Source organism: Engystomops pustulosus, chromosome 5 (assembly GCF_040894005.1).
Source record: "Engystomops pustulosus chromosome 5, aEngPut4.maternal, whole genome shotgun sequence".
NCBI classification, from domain to species: Eukaryota; Metazoa; Chordata; class Amphibia; order Anura; family Leptodactylidae; genus Engystomops; species Engystomops pustulosus.
This window is the reverse complement of record NC_092415.1, coordinates 7,697,561-7,716,305: the sequence shown is the minus strand read 5'-3', so window position 1 is coordinate 7,716,305 and position 18,745 is coordinate 7,697,561. Positions and strand designations below refer to the sequence as shown.

The 18,745-nt window shown below is 40.0% G+C and overlaps 1 protein-coding gene across 1 annotated transcript in view; it reads right to left on the bottom strand.

The window, feature by feature from the left end:
* Positions 1–317: 317 nt before the first annotated feature.
* Positions 318–18,745, bottom strand: part of GPR20 (G protein-coupled receptor 20) — a 35,170-nt gene continuing 16,742 nt past the window's right edge. The window contains exons 3-4 of the mRNA XM_072154622.1: positions 2,490–2,646; positions 318–1,629 (exon numbers count right to left, since the gene is read on the bottom strand). Of these exons, the coding sequence (XP_072010723.1) occupies positions 542–1,609 (1,068 nt within the window). The 5' untranslated portion in view covers positions 1,610–1,629; positions 2,490–2,646 and the 3' untranslated portion in view covers positions 318–541. The remainder of the gene's footprint in view (positions 1,630–2,489; positions 2,647–18,745) is intronic.

Below are 18,745 nucleotides of genomic sequence, written 5' to 3'. Positions count from 1 at the left end.
TCAACCTTGAGTACTCGAAATTAAATCTCATTTGTCTAGTAGGATCCCCTACACTGATTATCATCTTGCCTAGTATCACTCCCTACCTTGAGTACCACCATCTCTGCTAGGGTTCTGTGTGAATACCGTCACTATCAGCAATGTGTCATGCAGACTGACCTGACCCTATCACGGTTGGATTTGATCATCACCACTTGGGTTACAAATCCAATCAATCCATAAATAAATATATTACACCAGAAATGAAGCCTAAAAATCTCAAAAACAGTCTGGTTCCTTTCCAAAGATGAAAAATAATTTATTGCATAACGGTTTGTACAAGTCAGATTAGCCAGTGGGTAAATTGTTTTTCCTTAGAAAAGAGAAAAATAATAAAAAAAACCTACAGTACGATCGGGTTCTGCTTTACGTCTCCATGTACAATAGATCGTCTTATGGAATGCATCTTGTTTTTGGTCTATTTGTCCCTATGTATCTAATGATACAACGTCTTCCATCTCAGAAGGCTTCTCTCATTGTCCAGCAGCGTCATGTGACCATGTTATATGAGGTTGCTATTCTGTAATGGCAAGGTTACTATTGCGTTGGAGATGGCCGTAATCGTTCCCGAACCCTTGGAGTTTTTGTGTAGGCTCGCAATGTCCATGCTAGTCTGGTCGGGTCGATGCTTCCTGAAGATGCTTTTCATGGTGGACTGGAAGTTGTTGGTGACAAAGCAGTAGACAATAGGGTCCATACAACTGTTAAGACTGCTCAAGGTCACTGTGACATGGTAGACAATAAGAATGACATCCCGAGACATGGATAGACTGGCGCAGAAGACCACCTGGCTGACATGTATCGGTGTGAAGCAAACCGTAAATATGACAAGCACGGTAATAAGAAGCTGGACTGCCTTCATCCGTCTCTCCCGACTCTGGTTCATGAGGGTTGACCTTGAAAGGGCCCACATGATCCTTAGGGTGTAGAAAGTGATGGTAACGAGTGGCACAAAGTATTCAAAGACCGTCAGAGTAAAGATCTGGAATAGGCAACACGATGGGTGACTGATGGTGGTGGTCAAGATGGTGAAGGTCACCACGACAGCAAATATCCATATAAAAATACAAATGCATTTGGCGTAGTTGGGATTCCTCCACTTCCGTGATGCTTCGACCTGCACGATGGCCATATAGCGGTCAACGCATATACACGTCAAGAAGAGTATACTACAATACATGTTCACAAAGTAGGTGAAGCTGTGGACGAAGGAACAAGTAGAACAAGCCTTGGCGCTGTAGTACATGACGATACGAGTCGGTAGAGAGAGACCCACCAGGAGGTCTGTCACTATCAGGTTGATGGTGTAGATGACTGACGTGGTCTTGGCTTTGGTTCGGAAGCAAAACACATAAATGGCCAAGCTGTTCAATATGATCCCGACAAGGAATATTAGGGTGTTAATAATGAGTAGGGCCACCCAGAGCCCATAAAATCTGTTGTGTAATGTCTCGTCTAAGTCTGCCAGTTGGTTCATTTGGGGTTTTTCCGTGTATGATAGCGACATGTTCAGCCCTTGGTCGTTTGTGAAGTTGTCGGGGCCGGTTGTTTGGCTGAGTAGGCACTCCATGGCCAGTTCCCCAAACCAACCTAAAAAATAAGGTGAGAAAACAGTTAGATTGTGGAATTTCTTCATCCATACAAAATTGAATAGACCATCTGCCATGAGGCGAGATGAGAATCTCGCTTCAGGCGGCAGATGTCCGAGACCCGAGCCACTAAAATCCCTAGAACCTTATTCATATAAGGCTTGGGCACCCATAGTCATAAAGGGACTGTCTCAGGTCAACTGGTGGTCAACCTCTTCACCACCTATATTCACAGTTATAACCTTTAGCTTCAAGTAGTGGTTATTCCATCACTTCTGATGAATTTTGGTAGACCAAGGTAAGATCCACCAGTTATGCCAAAGGATCCCAACCAATGAGAATGCATGGAATTGGGGAATTAAGAATAATCAACTTCATTTTTGATCCTAATGAGAATGTGTCTGGTCAACTGGTTACTAACCCTTCCTCTCGACTCTTATCAGTCATTGTTTAATTCTTCACATGTGTCTTTTGGTTCACCTGTGTTATCGTGATGGACTGGTCCACCAGAGTATTAGAGAATCCTTTGGTACTTTGGAGGGACAATACTAGAACCAAGAGGTCAAGAAGAAGACTGCCATCTATTTCTTCGATGGATGGGGAGCCCCAGAATGATTTTATATGGGGATCCCATAGAACCTCAGTCTGACACCGGGGGTAATAACATAAAATAAGCTTTAAGCGAGGAAAACGCAGCCACCCTGTTAAAATGGTATTCACATCTTGGACCCTTATGGCATATCCTCAGGGATTTGTCTGCACCTCTAGGAGCGCGTTCATATTTAGAGGATTTCCGTGAAGAACCGGGCAGGGAAGAAGTGATGTAAACCCGTATTGTGGCCCCATGATACACAAACTTACCTTATGGGATAAAAGAAGATCGGAATCAGTATATGGGGGTGCGCTATCGCACATGCAATAATTTGCAGAAGTTGAAGTCGTCGGGCAGCGGGGAGCGGCTCCTGGGAACCTTCATGTAGACAATAGTCGTAGGGGACCATCCAAGGGTTATAAGGGTCTGCAAAGAGAGATGTTCAAGAGGTAACTCACTGGGCCAAGTATAGAAGCTCAGAATAGGACCAACCATAGTCCCGAATAATGTCCTGTACGCAGCATGTTCAAGGTGAATGTTACACATATTTTCAGTAAAATACTCCCCGCAAATACAAAGTTCTACAGACCCCAAAAGATAACAATAACAACAAAGTGTGTATGTAATATATTGACACTATTATAGTAGTTATATTCTTGTACATAGGGGGCAGTATTATAGTAGTTATATTCTTGTACATAGGGGCAGTATTATAGTAGTTATATTCCTGTACATAGGGGCCAGTATTATAGTAGTTATATTCTTGTACATAGGGGGCAGTATTATAGTAGTTATATTCTTGTACATAGGGGGCAGTATTATAGTAGTTATATTCTTGTACATAGGGGGCAGTATTATAGTAGTTATATTCTTGTACATAGGAAGCAGTATTATAGTAGTTATATTCTTGTACATAGGAGGCAGTATTATAGTAGTTATATTCCTGTACATAGGGGGCAGTATTATAGTAGTTATATTCTTGTACATAGGGGGCAGTATTATAGTAGTTATATTCTTGTACATAGGGGGCAGTATTACAGTAGTTATATTCTTGTACATAGGGGGCAGTATTATAGTAGTTATATTCTTGTACATAGGGGGCAGTATTATAGTAGTTATATTCTCGTACAAAGGGGCAGTATTATAGTAGTTATATTCCTGTACATAGGGGACAGTATTATAGTAGTTATATCCTTGTACATAGGGGGCAGTATTATAGTAGTTATATTCTTGTACATAGGGGGCAGTATTATAGTAGTTATATTCTTGTACAAAGGGGCAGTATTATAGTAGTTATATTACTGTACATAGGGGGCAGTATTATAGTAGTTATATTCTTGTACATAGGGGGCAGTATTATAGTAGTTATATTCCTGTACATAGGGGCAGTATTATAGTAGTTATATTCTTGTACATAGGGGGCAGTATTATAGTAGTTATATTCCTGTACATAGGGGCAGTATTATAGTAGTTATATTTTTGTACATAGGGGGCAGTATTATAGTAGTTATATTCTTGTACATAGGGGGCAGCATTATAGTAGTTATATTCTTGTACATAGGTGGCAGTATTATAGTAGTTATATTCCTGTACATAGGGGGCAGTATTATAGTAGTTATATTCTTGTACATCGGGGCAGTATTATAGTAGTTATATTCTTGTACATAGGGGGCAGTATTATAGTAGTTATATTCCTGTACATAGGGGGCAGTATTATAGTAGTTATATTCTTGTACATAGGGGGCAGTATTATAGTAGTTATATTCCTGTACATAGGGGGCAGTATTATAGTAGTTATATTCTTGTACATAGGGGGCAGTATTATAGTAGTTATATACCTGTACATAGGGGGGCAGTATTATAGTAGTTATATTCCTGTACATAGGGGGCAGTATTATAGTAGTTATATTCTTGTACATAGGGGCAGTATTATAGTAGTTATATTCCTGTACATAGGGGGCAGTATTATGGTAGTTATATTCTTGTACATAGGGGGCAGTATTATAGTAGTTATATTCCTGTACATAGGGGGCAGTATTATAGTAGTTATATTCTTGTACATAGGGGGCAGTATTATAGTAGTTATATTCCTGTACATAGGGGGCAGTATTATAGTAGTTATATTCTTGTACATAGGGGGCAGTATTATAGTAGTTATATTCCTGTACATAGGGGGCAGTATTATAGTAGTTATAGTCTTGTACATAGGGGGCAGTATTATAGTAGTTATATTCTTGTACATAGGGGGCAGTATTATAGTAGTTATATTCTTGTACATAGGGGACAGTATTATAGTAGTTATATTCCTGTACATAGGGGGCAGTATTATAGTAGTTATATTCTTGTACATAGGGGGCAGTATTATAGTAGTTATATCCCTGTACATAGGGGGCAGTATTATAGTAGTTATATTCCTGTACATAGGGGGTAGTATTATAGTAGTTATATTCCTGTACATAGGGGGCAGTATTATAGTAGTTATATTCCTGTACATAGGAGGCAGTATTCTAGTAGTTATATTCTTGTACATAGGGGTCAGTATTATAGTAGTTATATTCTTGTACATAGGGGACAGTATTATAGTAGTTATATTCCTGTACATAGGGAGCAGTATTATAGTAGTTATATTCTTGTACATAGGGGGCAGTATTATAGTAGTTATATTCTTGTACATAGGGGACAGTATTATAGTAGTTATATTCCTGTACATAGGGGGCAGTATTATAGTAGTTATATTCTTGTACATAGGGGGCAGTATTATAGTAGTTATATTCTTGTACATAGGGGTCAGTATTATAGTAGTTATATTCCTGTACATAGGGGGCAGTATTATAGTAGTTATATTCTTGTACATAGGGGGCAGTATAATATAATTAGTGGTTGTGTAGTATAATCCTGGGTAATTTTCTCTTTCCTTCTGACATGACATTAGTTCTTTCCTTTCTCCTCCAGGTTTCTTCTATGCCTCCATATGACAGCTCATTCCTCGGTGACGTCGCATCTTATATATAACTATATCCTGTTAGATCTTTGTTCTGTGATCACCAAATTAGGCCTCATAATGTGAGCAGCTTCCACAGAGATTAAGCCTTGTATTATTGTAATGATAAGGTTACACTAATTCCGGGATCAGTTCTAAGAATTTCCTCCGTGTTCTTCACTTTTATGTCTTGGAATGACAAGCAGTAGACGCAGGATTACGGGAGAGCTTATATAATGCCCAGTGTAAATAACTGATAATAATATCGTCTGTATGTAACTCCAGGCGTGGTATAGCGGCATACATTTCTATAGTATATCTGTGTAGTACAGATCTGTAGGAAGGTCACTTTGCGTTATTATGACACATAACCATCATATATAAGGTGGGTATAAGAAATCACGTGTTTGCACTCATGTGCCCGCCCCTTTGCGGCCGCACATACATCCCCATAGACGGCAATGGTGGCCCGGTGGCAGTATATATATGTTCTATCTTTTCCTATGTGTGCGGCCGTGCGCCTCTGTTTTCTATGGGGGGAACCACATCCTCTCCAGCCTGCGCGGCCACAGCTTCGAGACTGGAGCTACTGCGCATGCGCAGAACGCTGCAGATGCCGGTTACTCGGATGAGCAGCTACTTTGAGCTGCGCGACAAAGATGAAATGGTAAGAGGAGTAAAGAGGCTACTGGGGCGTTGAGTAGCCGCGATGTGTAGCCTCATGTCCATGCCTCAGTAGCCGCTTAATAAAAATGTACATATCAGCAGTTTAAAGTATTCTAAAAGATAGCCGGGACGTGAGGGTTAGCCCAAAAAAGGTCTATCCTCACGTCCCATTCATCCACCTACCACCCGTTCTGCCTTTATAGGTAGAATCGTGGTGGTAGGTTTCCTTTAGCAATGTGCACTACCACTGCCACCTACTGGCCATTGTTATAATGTTTTATTATTCCTGCTTATCGTTAATCATGGACTCCTATCACATGGTAGCATGAGGGTTTCTCGGCTGCTCAACCAGAACCTTCTAGAAGGGAGAACCCAGGAGTTAATGGAAGGGTTCCTCCCAATGTCTGGGGAGACTGAGTAGATAGTGGTGTTGGAGTAAAGCAGGACAGTCTGAGAGACAGTAAGAGACTAGTGAGAGACAGTCTGAGGACCATCACTGCAGAGCGGGATAAATCTTATCCAGCCCCAGGTTCAGGGGAATGAGCTGCAGCATCAAGCACAAGGGAGTTATCCGGGTCTCAGATATGTCTTATATTACGGGAATAAAGATCTGTAATTACCTGTTACTACCTGCGTATACCGGCCAGGCCTCAGACCAGGACCACCCTACTCTGTTACTCCACAATCCCTGTCAGGCCCTGGCAGGCACATTACATATACTGCAGCTTCACCTCCCTCCTCCCACTGCTTAAGAAATTTCAGGAATTAGGAGATTTGTGAATATTTACATAGATTTGCCAGTACAAGATCCTCCACCATAAAATATCCTGATGGCTGCAGGAGCTCAAATCTTCTTATTTTCTAAACTATCTCAATTAAAGGGTCACTCAGGTGCAATGTGCTGCCTATTCCAATAACTGCACAATGTAGGACCCTTCAATGGAAATAGGTAATGTTGTGGCCATAAACTGATTAGGCAATGCACAGATAATCAAGTTTTCTGGAATGCAAATTGACTAGCAAGTGCACTGGGGGCGGGGCCTAGTTTTCCCCATTTGCCTACAGACAACTGTGACACATACAAAAGTGGAAAAATGCCAAGGAGGCAGAGATGGGGCAGGTTTCCATAGAAGAACTGGAGCACTTGCATCTGTATATAAGCTCCGCCTCTTATGCACCTCCAGACTTTTGGGCCAAAAAGTTATATTTCTGCACCTTTTAGGCACTAGAATTGGTTCGAGAGGTATTTTGGACCTGACACACTCTATTTAAAGAGGACCTGTCACCAGATTTTGACCCCCCCTGACTAACAATGCCTACGGATAAAGGGTTACAAGTCCTCTCTATATCACCTAAAATTAACTGCCAGTGGGGCCCTGTACCTTAATTACAGATGTTTCTCTGATATGCAAATTAGCTTTTGTGACTCATGACTGGTATCTGTGACTCTTCTCTCTCCCAGGCTGGCAGTGAGCCACGCCCCATTATTCTGACTGACAGCTCTGTGTCTCTTCACAACACTGCCCCGCCTCCTTGTACTTAGGGACCGTCTGCTAATATTCTACTACAGACATATAAAACTCTATGTACAAATGGGAAATAATGGGGCAGATTTACTTACCCGGCCCATTTGCGACGATTCACTAAGGCAGTTCCTCCGACGTCCACCAGATGTCGCTGCTGCGCTGAAGTCCGCCGAGGCCCGCATTTTTTAAATGCGTCAGTTTCTCCGAATCCGTCGGGTTATCGTTCGGCCACGCCCCCGATTTCCGCTGCGTGCATGCCGGCGCCGATGCGCCACAATCCGATCACGTGCGCCAAAAACTCGGGGCAATTCAGGGAAAATCGGCAGAAATCGGAAATATTCGGGTAACACGTTGGGAAAACGCGAATTGGGCCCTTAGTAAATGACCCCCATTGTGTCCATTTTTTACACGCTGCCTTGCGTTACTTTTACTTGTATAACTTCTATAATAGAATCTCTGGTTACTGTAGGATTTTTGTAAAGCAGTTAGTTGTATGATTCTCTTTTTCCACTTTTTTCTCTATATTCCCCCTTATTATTGGGGTACACACTATAACATTATTACTTTTATCCTATTAGTGAAGTATCCCTTTAAGTGTCTGAGATATATCAAACAATAATTGTCTTGGGGAAAGTGATACATCTCATCATTCTGTCAGAATCTTGATTTAGGGTCTCGCAGTTATCAGCCTCTAGTTTTCAGCTCCGGCTCCAGATTTTGTAAGAAATATGTAAACATTATAATGATTCATTTTCTGTAAGACGTTTCCAGGATCTGTCCAGGGTCGTGACCCCAATCCATTGAATGAGACAGTTACATGATACATAGGGGCACATTTACTTACCTGGTCCGTTCGCGATCCAGCGGCGCGTTCTCTGCGCTGGATTCGGGTCCGGCCGGGATTCATCAATGCAGTTCCTCCGCCGTCCACCAGGTGGCGCTGCTGCGCTGAAGTCCGCTGGAATGCCTCGAAATACACCGGCCTACCCAGGATGAAGGTGAGTGAAATTTTCGCGACACAATTTTTTTTTTAAATGCGGCGGTTTTTCCGAATACGTCGGGTTTTCGTTCGGCCACGCCCCCCGATTTCCGTCGCGCGCATGCCGGCGCCGATGCGCCAAATTCCGATCGCGTGCGCCAAAAACCCGGGGCAATTCAGGTACAATCGGCGCAAAACGGAAATATTCGGGTAACACGTCGGGAAAACGCGAATCGGGCCCTTAGTAAATGACCCCCATAGTGTCGCTTTCCCTGTGATCAGAGTTGGGGTACATTCATTCCCATCATCATCATGTTTACCGAAAATCTCCTAAATCGGGGTCAAAAAGTTAGTTGGTTTATTGCTTTCACACATTCACTATCTGGAGCACAAAAATAACAAACAATATGTGGGATACAACTGCCTGAGGATTTCTCACTGGAATTGCAATATTTTGCAATGATGAGAGTAATAGGCTTCATCCCGGCATCTCTGGTGGGTTAGAATAGTGAAAGTTATAATGGCGGCATCACTGGTATTCTAGGGTAGTAAATAGTTTATTTCTGGCATCCCTGGTGGTTAAAGAGAACCCGTCATGCAAAATAACCCCCCTAAACTAAATATATTTTCATAAACTGCCATTAGAGAGCATTGCCTCTATCCCTTCATTGTCCCTCTACCTGCCTGTACACCTAAGCAATGAGGTCCTAAAGCAGTATGCAAATGACCTGTGAAATGTCCAATGAGTCATTAGCATATTCAAGCTGTCCAGCTTATTCATTAGTGGGAGGCACAGCCACACCCCCAGTGCTTGACTGACAGCCTGTATAATGATGTGAGGCTGTATAATGATGTGTTTCCTGGTGCTGGCGCCCCCTGCAGCCTGTGTGTGTGTATAGGAGAGATACAGCAGCTCCAGGCAGCCATGTTACAGCAGAACATGTCAGATTCATGTGTAGCTGATGTCTGTGTCTCTGTGTATTAGGAGGATGCAGCATGTCAGCAGATGCAGCACACACACTAGCAATGCTTTACTATACATTACACACAGACATGAGCAGGGGGAGGAGAGGGGAGGGGTAACAGGGGTGACATCACTGCCTCTGACCATGTGACCAGCCTCATTTACATGATAAAGAATAGATGATTTTACAATGATTAATGTATGAAATAACTAGATAAAGACTGGGATGGGATCCTTGTGAGCTGCTCCAACAGGTAGAGGTGACAGGACAAGTGACACAGACCTGATGACAGGTGTCCTTTAAGAGTGGCAAATGGTTTTTCGTGTACATCCCTGGTGGTCAAAGATATGAAAGCATTTTATGTTGGCCCCTACATAAAACGTAGGGAACCTATATTACACCATTTACATTGAAAACTGTTATTATACAGCAATACAACTATCCCTATATTGTTCCCCCCATGCTTGTAGAGGTCCACAGTCCATCTAGCATATTCACGTCCCTCCTGCTCAGCCACTGCTCCAGCTCATATTCCGCCCCCCTGCCTCAGGAATGAGAGAGATCCTGCTGTGTGGTTTGCTGAGGGAGGTGGGGTGAATGACGTAGCAGAACCGAGTTGACTCCACTGAAAAGAGTCAATCAGGGGCTGCTGACCTGGAAGAACATGAATGTGAAAAGAGGGTTTAGTCAACTTTACAAAAAGACTGTGGAACTTTCCAGGCATGTGGAGGAACAATATAGGGATAGTTGTCCTGCTGTATAAAAGCAGTTTTCAAAGATTAGTTATTGTGGGTTACTTTATCTGACAGGTTCCCTTTAAGGGAGGTTTCATGACTCAATCCCTGGTGGTACGGGGTAGTAGGAGTGCATGTTGGTGGCACTGATGGTTTGACAATGAGTCTTTGAAAACTAAAAAACTACTTTTAGATTGTTGTTTTAGAGATTAAAAAGATGTACTGAAACTATTTTATGTTACGTTATAATTAAAATGTTATCCCTATCCATTACGATAATAGCGAGGTTCCTATTCTTAGGGGGTTTATAGGAGGGATCGGGGTTAAAGTTACAGGAATTGCAGAGATCCCAAATATTGCTGACTCTAAAGCCTGAGAGTTTCCAAATGCTTCTCTACCAGATGGCAAGATACAATTTCTATGCTGGGACCCTATCACTGATATTGCATTGTGGACCAGAAAATTCCATTTATGCCTTAAAGGGAACCTGTCAGCAGATTTTACCCCATTAAACTTCCATCCCCTGAGGAAGGGTGTGAAATGTCCTTTCTAGAATTCCCTCTTCTAAGTGACTTGTCACCTGTTAACCTATAAGAAAATTTCCTCCAAAATGATGTGAATATGAGCAATGATGAGTCAGATTTGACCTAGGATCAGTTACTTTTTGAGGCTGCAGGGGAGAGTCACTATAGTCAGAGATCTATAATCAGTCCCATGGGACCTAGAAACCAATTTTCTATGTTAAAAATTAAAGATAAGGATCTTGGCTTTCAATGGGCACATGGTTTTAGAGATAAACAGCTAACTGGAAATACAAACTTAAGATAACAATCTAGTTCCTGCCTATTTTTGAACCACCTGTTCAAGCCTGATGCACTGTGAAAGATTAGAATCTCATCTTTAATATGACACCGGTAGCTTGTTTCTAGGTGCTAAAGAACTGAAGATCTGAATTCACTCTCCTCCTGCAGCCTCTAAACTTGACTCATCTCATGAAAAAAATGACTCATTGTAACATAAATTTGGAGAAGATTTTTATTATTATTTATTTATTACATATTATTTTATTATTTATTTTTTATTATTATAGATAAACAGTTTAGATTTTACATAAAAGAGGGAATACTGGAAAGTAAATTCCATATTGTGAAATCTAGTGACAAGCCCCATCCTCTTTAGGGTCTGAAGGACCATTTTACCAGCCAATCATGCCAATAAGGGGTATGGTTCGGGGTTATACAACAGACCACAGCAGATCCTTTGGGAAGCATTTCTGTGGCTTCCAGCAGGGGGCGTCACTTACATTGTCTTTTGTTACAATGTATCACTGAGGGAAAGTTCTGTAACATAAACAGAGTCGGAGCCTCGAGGACCTGATGTAGTGGTAGATCAAATATGATTTGTACCAGGACGTCCCGGCCAAAAATAAACACTTATTTTTATTGGATTGGCCAAATGGAAAGCTTTAAATTGTTTCTCATGTTATTGAGTAAAAATACACAGAACCCGGAATGTACATCCTGAGGGGAACAAGTGGGAAAACCCATCCGAAAAATCCGAAAATCCTCACGTGTTGATTGGCGGATGCATCAGATGATGAATCTGGGGGAAAAAAGACTTTTTTTTTTTTTTTAATGGAAAATACTACAAGGAAGAAGGATCGGGTCGGGAACGTTGTAGTGTATGAGGAGGAGAGGGATAGGACGGGGCGGCTGCTTGGGAACATGGATCTTACAGGAGAAGATATTGTTCTAATTTCTTATCCTTGTGCAATTAATAAACGCTGGCAAAGATCCATTGTTCCATGAGACATAAGCAGCGCAACGTAACAAGCAAATTCTGAGGAATGTATTTTAATACCAAGTCCATTATAACTTCTCAGAACTTTTTATTATTTTCTCAAGGGTCTTTACCACAAAGCTGGAAAGCAACAAACACTATAATCAGAAATAAAATATTCTATGCCAAAATAGTATTTACTAATAATGGAAGACATTTACTACAATAAGAACCCTATAATACTGCCCCCTATGTATAAGAATATAACTGCTATAATACTGCCCCCTATGTACAAGAATATAACTACTATAATACTGCCCCCTATGTACAGGAATATAACTACTATAATACTGCCCCCTATGTACAAGAATATAACTACTATAATACTGCCCCCGATGTACAGGAATATAACTACTATAATACTGCCCCCTATGTACAAGAATATAACTACTATAATACTGCCCCCTATGTACAAGAATATAACTACTATAATACTGCCCCCGATGTACAGGAATATAACTACTATAATACTGCCCCCTATGTACAAGAATATAACTACTATAATACTGCCCCCTATGTACAAGAATATAACTACTATAATACTGCCCCCTATGTACAAGAATATAACTACTATAATACTGCTCCCTATGTACAGGAATATAACTACTATAATACTGCCCCCTATGTACAAGAATATAACTACTATAATACTGTCCCCTATGTACAGGAATATAATTACTATAATACTGGCCCCTATGTACAGGAATATAACTACTATAATACTGCCCCCTATGTACAGGAATATAACTACTATAATACTGCCCTCTATGTGCAAGAATATAACTACTATAATACTGGCCCCTATGTACAGGAATATAACTACTATAATACTGTCCCCTATGTACAGGAATATAATTACTATAATACTGGCCCCTATGTACAGGAATATAACTACTATAATACTGCCCCCTATGTACAAGAATATAACTACTATAATACTGTCCCCTATGTACAGGAATATAATTACTATAATACTGGCCCCTATGTACAGGAATATAACTACTATAATACTGCCCCCTATGTACAAGAATATAACTACTATAATACTGCCCTCTATGTGCAAGAATATAACTACTATAATACTGGCCCCTATGTACAGGAATATAACTACTATAATACTGCCCCCTATGTACAAGAATATAACTACTATAATACTACCCCCTATGTACAAGAATATAACTACTATAATACTGCCCCTATGTACAGGAATATAACTACTATAATACTGCCCCCTATGTACAAGAATATAACTACTATAATACTGGCCCCTATGTACAGGAATATAACTACTATAATACTGCCCCCTATGTACAAGAATATAACTACTATAATACTGCCCCCTATGTACAAGAATATAACTACTATAATACTGCCCCCTATGTACAAGAATATAACTACTATAATACTGGCCCCTATGTACAGGAATATAACTACTATAATACTGCCCCCTATGTACAAGAATATAACTACTATAATACTACCCCCTATGTACAAGAATATAACTACTATAATACTGCCCCTATGTACAGGAATATAACTACTATAATACTGCCCCCTATGTACAAGAATATAACTACTATAATACTGGCCCCTATGTACAGGAATATAACTACTATAATACTGCTCCCTATGTACAAGAATATAACTACTATAATACTGCCCCCTATGTACAAGAATATAACTACTATAATACTGCCCCCTATGTACAGGAATATAACTACTATAATACTGCCCCCTATGTACAAGAATATAACTACTATAATACTGCCCCCTATGTACAGGAATATAACTACTATAATACTGCCCCCTATGTACAAGAATATAACTACTATAATACTGCCCCCTATGTACAAGAATATAACTACTATAATACTGCCCCTATGTACAGGAATATAACTACTATAATACTGCCCCCTATGTACAAGTATATAACTACTATAATACTGCTCCCTATGTACAAGAATATAACTACTATAATACTGCCCCTATGTACAAGAATATAACTACTATAATACTGCCCTCTATGTACAGGAATATAACTACTATAATACTGCCCCCTATGTACAAGAATATAACTACTATAATACTGCCCCCTATGTACAAGAATATAACTACTATAATACTGCCCCCGATGTACAGGAATATAACTACTATAATACTGCCCCCTATGTACAAGAATATAACTACTATAATACTGCCCCCTATGTACAAGAATATAACTACTATAATACTGCCCCTATGTACAGGAATATAACTACTATAATACTGCCCCCTATGTACAAGTATATAACTACTATAATACTGCTCCCTATGTACAAGAATATAACTACTATAATACTGCCCCTATGTACAAGAATATAACTACTATAATACTGCCCTCTATGTACAGGAATATAACTACTATAATACTGCCCCCTATGTACAAGAATATAACTACTATAATACTGCCCCCTATGTACAAGAATATAACTACTATAATACTGCCCCCGATGTACAGGAATATAACTACTATAATACTGCCCCCTATGTACAAGAATATAACTACTATAATACTGCCCCTATGTACAAGAATATAACTACTATATTACTGCCCCCTATGTACAAGAATATAACTATTATAATACTGCCCCCTATGTACAGGTATATAACTACTATAATACTGCCCCCTATGTACAAGAATATAACTACTATAATACTGCCTTCTATGTACAAGAATATAACTACTATATTACTGCCCCCTATGTACAAGAATATAACTACTATAATACTGCCCCCTATGTACAGGTATATAACTACTATAATACTGCCCCCTATGTACAAGAATATAACTACTATAATACTGCCTTCTATGTACAAGAATATAACTACTATAATACTGCCCCCTATGTACAAGAATATAACTACTATAATACTGCCCCCTATGTACAAGAATATATCTACTATAATACTGCCCCCTATGTACAGGAATATAACTACTATAATACTGCCTTCTATGTACAAGAATATAACTACTATAATACTGCCCCCTATGTACAAGAATGTAACTACTATAATACTGTCCCCTATGTACAGGAATATAACTACTATAATACTGCCCCCTATGTACAGGAATATAACTACTATAATACTGCCCCCTATGTACAAGAATATAACTACTATAATACTGCCCCCTATGTACAGGAATATAACTACTATAATACTGCCCCCTATGTACAAGAATATAACTACTATAATACTGCCCCCTATGTACAAGAATATAACTACTATAATACTGTCCCCTATGTACAAGAATATAACTACTATAATACTGCCCTCTATGTACAGGAATATAACTACTATAATACTGCCTTCTATGTACAAGAATATAACTACTATAATACTGCCCCCTATGTACAAGAATATAACTACTATAATACTGTCCCCTATGTACAAGAATATATCTACTATAATACTGCCCCCTATGTACAGGAATATAACTACTATAATACTGCCTTCTATGTACAAGAATATAACTACTATAATACTGCCCCCTATGTACAAGAATGTAACTACTATAATACTGTCCCCTATGTACAGGAATATAACTACTATAATACTGCCCCCTATGTACAGGAATATAACTACTATAATACTGCCCCCTATGTACAAGAATATAACTACTATAATACTGCCCCCTATGTACAGGAATATAACTACTATAATACTGCCCCCTATGTACAAGAATATAACTACTATAATACTGCCCCCTATGTACAAGAATATAACTACTATAATACTGTCCCCTATGTACAAGAATATAACTACTATAATACTGCCCTCTATGTACAAGAATATAACTGCTATAATACTGCCCCTATAATATTTCCTCTCTGCTGATGTCCCTGTGACTTCCTCTTGGTTCTGGTGCCAGGTATAACAAGTTGAGTCTAATTGTAATAATTACCAGGAGTCGGGACTGTTGATTGATTTGGATCTGTTTCGCGCTTTGGCTCGGTGGATCGGAGGTTGAGCTCTTTCTTGCTGTGATTAATTGTTTTATAATTTCTGACATCTTTCTGTTTAGTTGTTGACATAAATAAAGAAAAGAAATAGCTAAATCTTCCCTAAGGGGGGATCATAAAAGTATCCCACTGTGAATAAATCACTGGCTGAATCTTCTGGCTTAGTGCCTGCAGCAATGCCCCTATGACAACACTTCCTGCATGTTTTCGCATTGTGTGGATTTGAATCCATATTTCCATATGTCCACATCTATGGAATGAATATTTTTGCTGGGAATAACTTCAATGCCCTGAATAATAAAGCAGCTTAAAATCTATTATCTCGCTTCTGCAAGATCTGATACAGATCTTAGTGTTTCCATGGTAACAGACTACAAAGTAACCATATGTAGTCTGATTCTAAAATCATGGTCTGTCACTTTTTTATGTAAGGAGCAGGAACGGATGCAGATATGATGGTGAAGCTGTGGGGGTCTCTGTGGTCACAGTTGGGTTCTACTCCCCGCTATTCTTCTGGAGCTTCAATGATCAAATTTATCTGTGCCATTTGGTAGCAGTATGGGACATAGTTGTTGTCCAGCGTATATTATACATTACACTGTTATATTTTTAGGAGCACAGTGTGGAAATGTGTTGCGAAGAGCTGAAAAGATCTTGGGGCAATTCAACATTGGTAAGAGAAGTTATACATTACATTGTTATATTTTTAGGGGCACAGTATGGGACATAGTTGTTTTCCAGCGTATATTATACATTACAATGTTATATTTTTAGGGGCACAGTGTGGGACATAGTTGTTGTCCAGCGTATATTATAAATTACACTGTTATATTTTTAGGGGCACAGTGTGGGACATGGTTGTTGTCCAGCGTATATTATACATTGCACTGTTATATTTTTAGGGGCACAGTGTGGGACATGGTTGTTGCCCAGCGTATATTATACATTACACTGTTATATTTTTAGGGGCACAGTGTGGGACATAGTTGTTGTCCAGCGTATATTATACATTACACTGTTATTTTAGGGGCACAGTGTGGGAATGTGTTGCAAAGAGTTAAAAAGATCTTGGGGCAGATTCTGCGGCAATATCAACATTGGTAGGAGAAGTTGTCATGAAGGTCTGAGACAGCATATATTATACACGACACTGTTATATTTTTAGGGGCACAGTGTGGGAATGTGTTGCAAAGAGTTAAAAAGATCTTTGGGCAAATTCTGCGGCAATATCAACATTGGTAGGAGAAGTTGTCATGAAGGTCTGAGACAGCATATATTATACACGACACTGTTATATTTTTAGGGGCACAGTGTGGGAATGTGTTGCAAAGAGTTAAAAAGATCTTTGGGCAAATTCTGCGGCACTGCCAACATTGGTAGGAGAAATTGTCATGAAGGTCTGGGCCTGATTATGCAGATCTTCACCCGTTTATGTTACTAGATTCCACTTCTTCCTGCGTCTGATTAGTCATGTAGTCACTGATGAACCTTCTAGTCTATAAAACAATGTTCCCTGGGGTTTTCAAAGGTGACAAAGTTAGATTTTGTCTTTTTGAGATTTGACTTATAAGTTTAGTGCAGATGATATATCAGGGGTCAGGGGTCAGGGGGCTCAAGCTTAACCCTATAGCTACATCCCTGGTGACATTGAAATATCCCTTTAAGGAGGACTACAACTCTCATTATCTGCACTCTTCTATGTGCTGTAACAATTAGAGTGTCCTGCATATATATATATTTTTAGCGCTTTTGGGTCAGATACAATTGTTTAACCCCGTCAGCTACATCTCCCAGAATGCAACGCTGCAGCGATTGATCTTAAAGATCTTAAGATGAGGCCATATGACAAACGTCTCCCCGCGCTGATGTGAGAAGCTGCGGATCGTGTATATTTATCAGCAGACAATGTCACGGGAAACCAGAGACTTCTAGAAAACCTACACAACTTTTTTTCTTTTTTTTTTTACCCTGTGAAGAATTTCTGGCGCCGGTCCAGTAGATACATTTCTCATCCCTGTAAACATTGCCCTGGGACGCGAGCTGCCCACAGGATGGGCCGGGCACCCGGGTCTTATCAGGGAGACAACAAATGCGGCCGCTCCGAACATCAATCCTCTCGCTTTCTTTTTAAGTTGCGGTAAACAGAACAATGGCGGCTCCTGTGTTTGGCTTCCACCTTCCTGTCGGAGCGGGCACCGGCTCATTACATCTATTTTTAATTTCCCCAAACACTTGTTATGTAGGTTGGGAGTGGCTTCACCTTATGTGTATTAGTGAACTGCATGGTAAGCAGTTTCTTAAAGGGATGTGTCTGGTATTGCAGCCTTTAACCATTAAATTGAAAGGAACCTGTCAGCACATTTTTCACAAATACAACTAGTGACAGGTTCCCATAGAGACCTATTAACATTTATTTAGCGTAAATTTGTTTCTCACATCCCCATGAAATCAACTTTATTATCTTACCTGATATACAGCCAGATAGAGCAGCGATGGCAGCAGCCCCTTCCAACCTCACTCACTACGCTTCGCCTTGCCCCATTTGTCCTTCTCACCATTCACTACTTCATGTCATGTACCCAGAGGGATGTCATCTAAGGTCCTTTATCCACTAACAATTGAAAAATCTACCCCATGTATGTGTCTGATCACATGAAATCACAGCAGCCTCTGTGGCCTTCTACTTCTCCTCATCCTCCATGGAGGTTGCTGTAATTTCATGTGATCAGATACATACATGGGGTAGATTTTGGAAATGTTAATGGCATCAAGTGCTGAATGGTGAAAAGGAGGCATGGGGGATGGGCGAGGAGGGCACGTTCCCTTCTGACTTGC